Genomic DNA, 13216 nt, shown 5'->3' with positions numbered 1-13216 from the left:
AGTAAGTGTATAAATTATTTATTCTTAGGATCATAGATAAGGAAGGAAGCTTAGGATATTCTAAAACCGCGGTTTATTCTTGTATCCAAATGTGAATTATATTTGGGTATTTAGTTAAAAAATTAACAAGTAAATCCATTATGTATGTATATAATACTTTAACATTTGTCATAAATGTAATATATACAATACTCGATCATAATGTTTTCAATTTTGATTGTTATTTAAATTTAGTCGCTAGTTATTCGTATCTCGCGCTCAATCGAATCGCTTTGGCTTCGAGCTAGCAGCGGCGGCGGCGGCCATTCCGGATTGTTTGGTTGTGTACTCCACTGTCGACTCTCCACTCCAGACCACAGACCTTTTGACAAGATTGCGCCTTTCATTCTATCGAGGTCTCGTTCTAGCGCTGCCAAACGGAGAAGCTTCACAAAACACTTCTCTTCAATTCATCAAATAATACATATTTAAGTCAACATATTTATTATATTTTATGTTCAGTGCAAGTAAATAACATCAAATGTTCTAATTAACGTTCCAAAAGTGTTTCACATCCATTAAATAAGCCTGAAGAAACTAGTAAAAATTGCTCCCGATCGGTGGTAAGCCATTTTAGATTTTCATCAATCGTGGCATTGTTATATTTTTAATAAATTTTCTTGTTTATTCTGTACTTTTAATTTGTGTTAGGTTAATATTATCTAAGAATAATATGTCTAGATTGATGTTTCAATGACCCTGAACATTGTGTACCAGAATAAATTTCTAATTGAATAGAATGCTTCTATAGATTACTGTGGAAATCGTTTTTGTATTCTTTTTTTCAAGTTTTGTATGCACTCCAATTTGTCTTGACTCATGATATGAAATTGCAAGTTTATGAAAATAGAGTACTTAACATTTTTATTTCTTGTATTTACTTACACACACATATTTATGTATATATTTTTTATTTTAATTATCTGAACTAAAAGCCTCATTTTTTGTCATTCAACTTTTAGTTATTTCATTCTACATTTGGGGGTTAGAATATCCTCTTCTTCGGAAACTTTGTAACTGAATCTTGCTTCATCAAAAATTGTAATTGAAAATATATCAAGCCATAATTGTTTATCTTAGTGAGAATGCACTAGTACTCAAGTATAATTTAGACAATTAAGATAATAATTATAATTATAGCTATTCATTGAATATATTCGATGGAATGTTGATGGTAGACACCTAGTTTTTCTGAATTCTCGGACTTCTGTAATATTCAATATATTTTAATTCAAATGTTCCTTCTGGCGAAAGTTTATAACTAAATCTTTTTTCAAATCACTTATCAAGTGTTGAAGTGCACTTCACCAAAAATTATATTGGAAAATATATCAAGCCATAATTGTTCACCTTAGTGAGTATGTACTAATTATATATAATATATAATTATAGCTATCCTTATATTCGATGAAATATTGTTGATAGACAAGTTATATTTGCATTATGTTTACGCTGTATTATGGTCACCTAATTTTTTTCTCACGTCTCGGGCTTCTGTAATATTCATCACATAACTCCTTTAATTCAAATTTTCCTTCTTGCCAAAGTTTGTAACTAAATCTTTCTTTAATGTTGAAGAGCACATTCACCAAAAATTATATTAAAAAATGTATCATGCCATAAATGTTTACCTTAGTGAGTACTAATAAATACTCAAGTATTATTTATTCATTTATTTTATTAAATAGCCCAGAGAATAGTTCCAAGATGACTTAAAAATACAATTATAATCAGATATAATACAAAATAGTAAAATACATAATGTATGTTATGTGTAACATAACAATTTTATACAAAATTGAATAAAAAAAATACTGAAACATATTCGAAAAGAAATATACAGATTGAGTTGAGCAGGTAGATTATTTCATTAAGTGTTGTGAATATTGATATCTTTATCGAGTTAAAGTTAGAGGACATTAGCAAAATAGGCAAGTTTAAGGGCATTAGATTTAGGAATAGGATAATTGAAATATATTTTTTTTGTTCATGAAGATAATCTAGGAATTTTAAAGGATAGATGGTTAAAAATTTGTGGAAAATCTATAACATTATTACAATTTTTATATAGCAAGAGATGATATGCTGAATTCATGAAGTAATATGTTGTGGTCGAAGTATTACTTTAGTTCATAAAATTAATTTTATGAATAATAATAGCTATCCACACATATTCAATGAAATATTGTTGAAAGACAAATTTTGTTTAGATTAAATTACTGTCACCTATTTCTCAAACTTCTGGAATATTCATCACTAATAATACACCTCTCTTAATTCCAATTCAAATATGTTATGTCAATTTTTAATTTTATTAATTTCCCATAGAGTAAGTTTCTTTACGTTTTAGAGGTTTCTGAACATTTTGATACACCTTAGAAAAAATGGATGTGTGTGTGCGCGTGTGCGGATACAAATTTTCGTATTCGATTTCGGGAACACGGTTCAACCGATTTCAATTATTCAAAAAACATTCGATTGCTGTTGATAAGGAGATGTGCTGATTAGTTTTTGGCAAAGGCAGGTCCAGTCGTTTTGGAGATACGGGGCAAAAAGTGCCAAAAACGGTAAGTTTTTGGCACAGTTTTTAAGAGAACGGAGCGTCCGATTTTAATAATTTAAAAAACATTTTACTTGTATTAAGATAAAGAACTGATTGAATTTTTGGGAAGGCAGGTCTAGCGGTTTCGGAGATCTAGTAAAAAAAGGAAAAAGAAATTCTATTCGAGGTCAAAAATGATCATTAGACACATAAAATTATCAGATATTTTATAGAGATTTTAACAATAAGTATAAATTTTGTGTACCTTCATATAGGGTTCCGTACCAATGTTCAATCTCAAAAATTTATTTTTTTGGAGTAAAACTTTTTCAGAAATTGTTAATCTTTTAGAAAAAAAGTTGGTACGGGAAATTCTAGCAATTTGCTTTAAGGCACGATGTCATGTGCGTGCCACACTAGTTTTTTATTTAATTTCCTGAAAATATTCTCATCCATTTCATTCTACTTCTCTGGAACCACGAAACTCAAATTTTGTTTAAATCACACATTCTTTAAAAATCAATTTTTACATTGACTAAAAATTATAATTAAAAATTTGTTCTGCATAGATATTTACATTTGTGAATAATATAATTTGTGATAAATATGTATGGGTGTATGTATGTATTTTTGCAATACTATGTTTTTGTTTGTTTTCAGTTGTGTCAGTTACCAATACATTTTTTACATAATGATAATACATTTTATAATTATAATACATTTTGACTTTACTTGAAATTAACAGTTGCTTTAATAATGTAGCTTTTTGAACATAAATTTTGGAGCGTTTAAAGAACTAATATAATTGATAAGCTGCGTGAGGTGCTTTTATTTTCAATTGGTATTTCATTAGCTATGAAAATACAATAAAGGTATATTCAGGGTTTGCTAGTGGTTTAAAGTTTAAATTACAAAAGTTTCTATGTATTACTTACAGACTCAATAAGTACTTTGCTAAATCTATATGCATTTGCTAGGTACCTTCTTGTAGAATTATTCAAGACATGCCTAATGAATTGTTTGACTCTAAAAATCATTTAAATACAATATTTATGATTTTGTTAGGAATTAATTTGACCTGTAATTCAAGTTTGTATCTTGGCCTTTCACAAATTCTAATTGGTTCATAAAGCATATATATTTATAATTTCAGCAATCAGCTTTCACAAAAATGGTCTCCACAAGGCAGATGACAAATGTAGGGGGCTCCAGTCCAAGTTCGGATGAAGCTGAAACCGGGACCAGACCCCCGCGACATAATTCTGTTATAACAATTGTTTCAAGTTCTTTGATACAAAATTCTGCAGCAGGTCCCTCTAATGCAATTTCTACAGTGTCAGCACCTCCTCCTCGAACAATTAATTTGCTTGATTTGCCACAGGAGGTTATTGAGAAAATTCTTTCCTATGTTGGATATAAGAAAGTTTCTCAAATGCGTATGGTAAGCAAATTTTTTATATTTTAATATTTATATTAATATTCTATGATTTCTTGTTCATATGAATTTCGGAATTAGTGATATATTTTTATAATAGAATTTATTAAAGTAAGCAGCTTTTTTGTGCAGGATTTATTTAATGAATTATATATTTTATAAAAAAGATATACTTTAAATATGACATCGGTTTGTCATTGTAATTAGCATTTAGGACTTGAACCTTTATTAAGTAATTTCTTATTAATAAACTCTATAATATTATTCCTTCACACAGTGGTTTATGTTAAACAGCGCCTAAAGAAATATTGCTTTCACATTTTCACTCATCATGTAATAATTGTGTTTGAAGAACTTTATGTAATAAAATTAACATACATTCATTGACTGCTTTTACTTTTTCGCTGACGATACAATCTTATTTTTTGAGTAGCTGTAATATCTGTCTTGTCTATAAAAATATTTTCCATTTCAAAAACTTCAAAGATTCATAGAAACTATGAATAATATAGAAATAATGTCAATAAACTTATGTTTAGTACAAGGCACAAATGTTTAATTTGTTTTATTATTTTCAAGGAACAGGGTAAAACATTCTTCTGATTCAGGCATTTTTCATTAAGTCAAGATTTGTACTAGGATGTAACCTTAAAATGTTTATTTATCTATGCCGATTTCCTTGTTAATATTGGTACGCATACAACGTATGGTCTCTAATCACGTAAAGGTGCGTCCACACCTGAACGGCGACAGCATAGTGTGGCGCCACGACGATCACGAACGAACATAAACAAACATGGCGAGCAATGTTCCGCAACTTGTCGGTACATCAAAGGGAATTGTTCGTTCATGTTTGAACTCGTATGTGCAGTGTGGACGCTACCACGAATGTAGACAAACATTTTTCTTTTTTGGTGTTAAAATGTGCATTAATGCATTAATTTATGTTGTATTTATTATAAGATATTGCTGTTATTGACAAATTTTGTAAATTTGATGACTTTAAATAATTTTTCTCTTTCCCGCCACTTTAAATAATAAATCTGACGTTTCACGGTACATCCTCGAACAAAAAGATTAAAACCCTCACTGCTTTGAGGCGTTTGTTTGGAATTTTTCGCGTTCGTTCGTGTTCTTGTTCGTTCTATTTTGTATTTTCTTGTTCGACATGTTCGTTCGTGTTCGTTCGTTAGGTGTGGATGCACCTTAACACGACGACTAATCACAATTGACCCTTATAGAAATGATTTCATCGAGAGCGAATGACGTACAGTACGGGCGTAACGCTATTTCCGTTGCATTTGTACAGATTTACACCCTAGCCGCGCCTAAAGAAGTTTTACTTAAAACATATTTTATTTTTATCCAGGTGTGCCGTCAGATGAACACGACATGCTCCGCAATCTTGAACTCTACATTTTCTCGTCTTCAAACTCAAATGCTTGTTAGATTCCAATCAATCAAATCTAAAATGCCACGCAGAGAATCTGCAAGGCGCAATCATCCTCTCGCTTGTGAAAGCGATATCATTGAAACGCTTCATATGCGATTGACATTGCTTCAAATGACTTTTGGTAAACATATAGAACGTAGACATTGCTGCTTCTTTCCAGGAGAGGTGAGGATTTTTTAATACAGTTTTATGTATGTTCTACAATTTTGACTGCTATTAAAACATAAATGGTATATATGTTACGGTAAATGTGCATATTTCGGTGAATGTGCACATTTACCGGCTCATTTGGCGAATGTGAGTTCAACTCGCGCATGTGCGGGTGAAATACTAATTCATATATTAATAATCATATTTATATTTATATTTATATTTTTATTATTTATTTTAGACATATGCATATTAATATCCATTATTTATTATTCACTATTAACTATTAACTATTTATCAACTAACAATCTATATATTAACTATTAACTATTTATCAACTAACAATCTATATATTAACTATTAACTATGGACTATTAACTATTTAACCATTAACTATTACCTATTTAACTATTTTTAATTCACTATTTACTATTATCTATTCACTATTTGCTATTAACTATTCAGTCATCACTATTTACTATTTTACTATTGAACTATTTACTATTAACTATTTAATATTAACTATTAACTATTCATTATTCTCTATTTACTATTAACTATTCAGGTATCACTATTCACTATTTACTATTAACTATACAGTTATCACTATTCACTATTTACTATTGACAATATCACTATTCACTATTTTACAATTCAACTATTTACCTATTAACATTTAACTATTCACTATTTTACTATCCACATTTTAACTATTCTTAATGCACTATTTACTTATAACTATTCACTATTTACTATTTGACTATTCAGTTATCACTATGCACTATTTACTATTAACTATTGACTATTCACAATTCATCTATTTAACTATTAACTGTTAAACTATTTAGTTATCACTATTCACTATTCACTAATAACTATTTACTATTTACTATTCACCATTAACTATTTAACTATTTACTATTTAACTACTTACTTTTTAACTATTAATTAGTTACTTAAACTATTAACTATTTACCTATAACTATTGAACTATTAACTATTCACTATTTATCTATTCACTATTCACTATTTAACTGTTCTAAATTCACTATTTACTATTTTACTAACAATTAACTATTCACTATTTAATATTAATTATTCATTATACACTATATTACTACTTTACTATTCAACTATTTACTATTAACTATCAACTGATCAACTATTTAGTGCCAAATACGCACGTACACCATTATTTTAAATTGATTGTTTGAGAACTCCACATTCACCTAGCGTTTTGGGGAATGTGTACATTCACCGGTGAATTTACCGTGAATGTGCACATTTACCGTAACATATACATAATGAATAATTTTTATTCGGTGAATGTATATATGTTTATATTTTGCAGATTCTGGATGAGGTGTACAGGATATTGCACTACATTCGTGTAACTCAGAAGCTTGCACGTCCTTACAAAGTAACTGATGAATTATTTGATCTGAGCACTATGGCCATGGAGTATTTTAAAGAGCGAATTGAGCCTGCCCTGCCAGAAATAGCATATTTTGGAACAGATTTTCTGGATTTCACAGGTACATTTACAGGTGTGTACATATTTTATTACAGAGTCATAAGCCGCTGGAGTGAAAATTACTGCTCTGCTGTCAACATCGTATCTGAGTTCATAGCATTTTCACAGATTTTAGGTTGATAATGCATTTTTTATTCAAATGTTCATAATTTTATATATTTTTTCAGGTGGATCAGTTAGCAATTCCTATCTCTGTCTGTCTTCTGAGCAATCACCTGTGCATTCTCATGATTCGTCACCACCGCATGATGGGTGCGCTTCAAAACAGGGTTCTCCTTGTTCGCCGGACCCCCACGATCCGCGGGAAATGGTGGATCAGAGGGCTAGTTCGGGTTCTAGGCGTACTCTTCCACGTACTAATATGGTGCTGAGAAACCGTATACACAAGATTAAACAGGGGATGAAAAGGTTGGTTAAATTAACTTACTTTTGATTATAGTTCTTTTTGTACTTTGAGTATTTAGCTTTTTTATGAATTTTAACTTTGAACTTATTTTTGAACAAATACTTTTTTCAAGTTTGGTTTCATTTGATTCAGAATGACTTGAAACTATGAGAAAACGTTCAAAGTGTGTTAATTTTGGGAAATTAATAAAAATATCTATTCTGCTTACGCATCATTTTTAACTTCCCGTAGGGTAAGTTATAGTAATCGCAAAAAAATCGAAAATGAAAATTTTTATATATCTTTACGTTTCAGAGGTTTCTGAATATTTTGGCATACCTTAGAAAAAATGGATGTGTGTGTGTGTGTGTGTGTGTGCGTAGTATGTATGTGTGTGCGGATACAAATTTTCGTCGACGATTTCGGGAACACGGATGAAGCAATTTGAATAATTTAAAAAGCATTCGATCCGTATTGATAAGGAGATGTGCTGATTAGTTTTTGGCGGAGGTAGGTCTAGCCGTTCCGAAGATATGGGGCAAAAAGTGCCAAAAACGGTACCTCAGTTTTTAATAGAACGGAGCGTCCGATTTTAATAATTCAAGATTTAATTTTAAAGACACATTAATACGTCAAGATTTGATCAAATTTTTATAAGGGCAGGTTTAGCGGTTTCGGAGATATAACGAAAAAAGTAAAAAAAAATGCCATTTGGCGGTCAAAATGATCATTAGACATATGCACATCAAATTATCAGATATTTTATAGCGATTTTAACAATAAGTATGAATTTTGTTTACATTCCTATGGGTTCCGTACCAATGTTTACCCATTAGACAGCGACGCGGCGCTTACGCGCTTTGTATTTTGTCTCTATGCAATTAATGCAGTACGATTGCTTTGAAAAAAGTTCAGATCTTCCAACATATGTCAAAATAAAGAAAACATTTTTTGTTCAAAAAAAAAGATTTAAAAAAAAAAATTTTAAATAATTTTTTTTTTTCAATTTTTTTTTTCAAAAAAAAGTAATTTTTTGTCAAATTTATAGTTTCTTAAAAATCTTATTTTTTCGAAGTAATTTTTTTTCAAAAATGTTAATCGTTTTTAAAAAAAAATAATAATTTTTGGTACGGGAAGTTCCAGCAATTTGCCTTAAGGCACGATGCCCTAATTGCCTTAAGACAGAATTCCACTTACAGCTAGTTTTTTTAGAATTTCGGTGACCACCAAAATTGATACTTACTTTTTAATATTGTAGATACAACAGTCAACTAACCCTATTGCGCAATGAGTTACGCAGCTGTAAACGAAAAACGGCTGAACAACAGCGTCAGATATCAGAACAGCAAAAGCAACTTGCTGAGCAACAAAAACAGACACTTGAATACGCAACACGGCTTGATGAAAATGATAAGAAAAATGAAGAGACGTCGCGGAAATTTTCTACTCTGCTGCAGGAGCTTAACAAATGCAAAACTGAACTTCAATATTGGAAATCGAATAGCCCGGCTAATCCACCATTCTGTAAAACCTGTGGAACAAATGTATTATTGAACTCGGATGAGTTGAAAGCTCTTGTAAACCAAGGTGTAAAGCCTGAGGATGTAGGTTTAGATTTCAGTCGTGATTCTAATGATTCAGTGTTTGAAAACACCTCTAAATTGCCAGAAGAAAATTTAGAGGAAGATAAACAGAAGGAGGTGATTTTAAATACAATAGAACATTTGCCAAGTAGTGCTGCAGAAACAAAAACATTGAAATCGGTTGAAGCTAAAGTTGAAGACCAAGATATTGACTGTTCAATTTCCAGTAGTAGCAAAGCCACTGATGCTGTCGTTACAAATTCACCCAAGGCTTCTAAAAGAAAAATCGAAGAGGCGTCCGCTGGCTCTCTGGGAGAAGGTGCTTTAGCAAAGAAATCACGAAGGAGCTTGAAGTCGCGTTGTGTTAAGGTCAGAACAGGAAAATAAGCTAGTATTAATGTTGAGATTAACTTGAATATTATTTTTTTATCTCATGAATTAAGACCAGTGACTAATAGAATTTCTAACATTAACTTAAATTTTATTAATAAACTATATGTAGGAATGAATAACGAATGTGTGCTTGATGTATCTGCAACGAAAGAATGGGAATATTATAATGTTATATCAAAGCACAGAGACAGAAATCATTACATTTTATCATAACATCTGGTATATTATTCTGTTTCTTTTATTTATGTGATATGCAAGAATATTGTCATAAAAATGATATAAATATCAAAAAAGAATATAGTTTTGGAAATGACTGTTTTCACTCAAATTATAAAACTAAAAAAAACATATGTATTATATGAATATTACAAAATTTAACAATTTTATATATATTTATAAGTATGACTACAAAAACTAATTAAGCTTAAAATTGCAATATAGATCAGGTCGTACGCTAAAGAGTACTCATTAATATAATTTTGATTATCACTTTAATTTTATAAAGTTTCATGTACATAAATGTGTGTTATAACCCAAACTACAAAGTACATACAAATTTAGAAATTAGATATTAAGTACAAGAAAATCTAGTTATAATATTATCAGAGTTTAGTTTGAATATTATTGTCAAAGTTTCATGCATTTTTTTCCTCTGTTTATTATAATATACAAAATTGAATGAGTAAACAAGGAGGAACGCATGGATCTCAAGGCGGTTGCTATATTTTACAAGTACTAATTAGCTAATTTAAAAAAGGATTTAAATTTATTTTATATTTAGTTATCCTGCCATTATTATATCAGATGGATATCAGGAAGCCCAGTGTTTCTTTAATTGTATATATAATATGTTGAAATATGCTTAATGCTAAAAATTTATATTACCTACTCTCTTACACGACTTTTGTATCTACCTATATTGATATGTTATGAATAATCAGGACTGTTGTTCACGGTTGTTGATTTTATAATTGTCAATGTTTTACCTTTTTTGTAACATGGAAGGTTTTAGTTGAAAACTCTTGAAATACCATTAATTATAAATTGTAGATTGTGTAGAATAAAACACAAAATTATTGAGTAATTCATTATATTAGAATGTCGTAGCAAAACATTTTTAAAATAAATTTGTTTTAAATTACTTAAATTATGGTTTTATTATTTATGAAAAAATATTGGTGGGAGACTTCTAGCAATAAATTTTGTCAAATTACTCCAAGTTTAATATGAAAACACCCCTTTTCAGTTAGATTGGGTGAAACTAGATAAAATTTACTACATTTCTGTGGATTTGATATTTCATTATTTAGCAATAAATAGAAAATTTTGGGACTTTTTTGATTTTTGTCAGTTAGATAGAATGAACTAGATAAAATTTACTACATTTCCATGAAAACAGTTATATACAGTCCGATATGAAAGTTTTGAATAAAACGACTTTGAATTTGATATTTCATTATTTAGCAATAAATAGAAAATTCGGGAAATTTCTTGGTTTTTGTCAAATTTGAAAATAACGGCAAAACTTTGCGAAAACGGCAAATCGTTGTGTAGCTGTCAATTTAGCTAATGTGTCTTGTATTGTATTTATCAAGAATTTTAGGTTATGTGCATTTGATTCATAACATAGTGAATACAAAAATGATATAATGTAATAAAATTAATTACACAATAATCAGAGTGAATCAGAGCGTTTAAAATAAAAATATATATTTGAATTAAATCACGAAAAATAATAAATAGTATTTGTAAATAATGGATGAAGCAGAAAAAGATTTGAAAAAGAAGAAAAAAAGAAAATTATGAAGAGAGAAATGAAAAAGAAAAATAAAACCACAGATCCCAGGGATATTTTCTCAGACTTTTCTTTTGTTCAAATGTAAGTTAATATTTAATTTTGATGAAATTATTCATTATATATTCAAGTATTTAGTACCACGTTGTTTGATAATTGTTCAGTTAACAAATTGCATTAACTAATCTTCTTCAATAATAATTTTAAGTTGTTTTAGCTTATTTCTTCTATATATGTTGCTATATCATTTAGAATTGTATTTTTTTTTTAATATTAAGTAAATGGAAAAATGCTGTTAACTATTTTTTTATGTGAATCAATTTACTGTATGTCGATAATCACTGTCCACAAATTTATAAGGAAAGTTAATGTACTAACATATATTTGTGTTTTCCTTGATGTTTTCTACCACATTCATACCCATGCTTAATTATAGAATTTAATTTAGTATAACTTTCTTAAATAGCAAATTAATTATATAGTTATTTTTATTAATCTGCGGAATCTTTTCAGACCTTACGGCCTGCATTTCAATAACATCAAAATAACAGATGAAGTATTGCAAACCTCTGCACATTACAAACTCTCATATGATGAATTTCTACCTCCTGAATGTTTCCTTAATCAATCAGAGTGCGATTCATCTGATTTGGATTTATTAAGAAGCAAATTTTTAGAAAATAATAGCTATACTTATACATATAAACAAAAATATAGAAAATTTGCACTTGTGCGTGTTCAACAATCATTATTGGAAAAAGCAGAACATGAGCAATGTTTGAGAGGACTCGAAATCATTACATCTGGCTGTAAACCAACTTTGGAGGAAAAAACAGATGTTTCAGTATTTATGGTACTGTTGGGTATAAGATTATTATTTATAACTGAACAAGACAATCTTTGCTCAGTACAAATTATGTTATTTTATTATTAATTAAACTGACCATTATTAATTGTTATGTTTTAACTGCAGAACTCAGAGAAGAAACGATTTTCTGAGTATTCAAAATTTTCACAATATGTTGAAAATATATGGAACAGGAAAAACAAAGAAAGATTGATTTATATTCAGCCTGATTTGAAGAATTTTATTAAACTTTATTGGAGGTAATTTTATGAACTTTTCTATTTGAAACAATTTATATTTGCTTCTAAATTAGATAACTAAATTTTAGATGGCAACAAAATCGTGTTTCTAATTATCCCAAAAATTATAAGGTCATGACTATGCTTCCCCTAGAAAATAATTTAAAAAGTCAACAGAAAACTTGTATTGATATTTTTCCAGAAAATATAGTCCATCAATATGGAAAGTCGATGCTTTTAGATATTAATGAATTTAATTCTTGTTCTAAATGTATAAATGATTGCAACACCTTGGAATCAAAAGCAATAAAAAGTAGAAGTGACAAGACAAAAGTATCAGGTATTGTTTTAGAAATATGTCATCTCTGTTATTTCATTATTTTAAATTGAATGCGAAATTTAAGATTTTTTTTTTCTCAAAAATTTTAGTGAGTGAAGATGAAGTCTGTATCGATATGGCAATAAAATACAATGCTAATATTGTGATATCATCAAGTGGTTTAAAATGTTTATTAGATAATCATCCACCAAAATATTGCAGGGAATGGATCATACCAATAGTTATTAAGGAGTTCGATGTTGGTAAGGTGTTTTATTACTTTTATTACTTTTATTAATTTACATATTGTGTTATTTAACTCTATACATAACGAAAATGCTTTATGCTGTTGACCTCTGTTCTTATTGGAAAATTTCAAAAAATATCAGAATTTAAAAGAAAAAATTCTTACAAAAATTTGTTAATATTCCGAAATTTTCAAAAAAATCGAATATTTTCAAAAAATAAAAAAAACGTTTTTTTTAAAAAAAAATATAAACTT

At 28.9% G+C, this 13216-nt stretch overlaps 2 protein-coding genes across 3 annotated transcripts; both read left to right on the top strand.

Moving 5' to 3' along the window:
* Positions 1–324: 324 nt before the first annotated feature.
* On the top strand, positions 325–10512 carry LOC113382671 (F-box only protein 28-like). Of its 2 annotated transcripts, none has more exons than XM_026620911.1 (6): positions 325–602; positions 3735–4022; positions 5386–5634; positions 6971–7154; positions 7321–7561; positions 8797–10512. In XM_026620911.1, the coding sequence occupies exons 2-6, from the start codon at positions 3753–3755 to the stop codon at positions 9506–9508; spliced, it is 1656 nt and encodes a 551-aa protein (XP_026476696.1). In that variant the 5' UTR covers positions 325–602; positions 3735–3752; the 3' UTR covers positions 9509–10512. The 2 variants fall into 2 exon arrangements, with proteins under 2 accessions (XP_026476696.1, XP_026476695.1); XM_026620910.1 differs by having other exon boundaries at positions 6971–7166.
* A 618-nt stretch (positions 10513–11130) lies between these two features.
* LOC113382672 lies at positions 11131–12977 on the top strand (the record flags this gene model as incomplete). Its single annotated transcript, XM_026620912.1, has 5 exons — positions 11131–11393; positions 11823–12162; positions 12283–12416; positions 12485–12735; positions 12825–12977. Coding segments are annotated over exons 1-5 (955 nt in total), but the record flags the coding sequence as incomplete, so codon positions are not given.
* Between the last annotated feature and the right edge of the window lie 239 nt (positions 12978–13216).

The sequence above is a fragment of the Ctenocephalides felis genome, unplaced genomic scaffold (genome assembly GCF_003426905.1).
Source record: "Ctenocephalides felis isolate EL2017-DRISC unplaced genomic scaffold, ASM342690v1 CF-g0.4_SCAFFOLD_03556, whole genome shotgun sequence".
In the NCBI taxonomy this organism is placed as follows: domain Eukaryota; kingdom Metazoa; phylum Arthropoda; class Insecta; order Siphonaptera; family Pulicidae; genus Ctenocephalides; species Ctenocephalides felis.
Note: the sequence above shows the minus strand (reverse complement) of the source record. Positions and strands in the feature narration are given on the sequence as shown.

What these genes read in the sequence shown, in the direction of transcription:
- LOC113382671 (XM_026620910.1), top strand. Translation starts at nt 3,753, where the DNA reads ATGGTCTCCACAAGGCAGATGACAAATGTAGGGGGCTCCAGTCCAAGT. An exon ending in AAGTTTCTCAAATGCGTATG is followed by an intron (nt 4,023 to 5,385) that starts GTAAGCAAATTT and finishes ATTTTTATCCAG; the next exon opens with GTGTGCCGTCAGATGAACAC. An exon ending in TTTCACAGGTACATTTACAG is followed by an intron (nt 7,167 to 7,320) that starts GTGTGTACATAT and finishes ATATTTTTTCAG; the next exon opens with GTGGATCAGTTAGCAATTCC.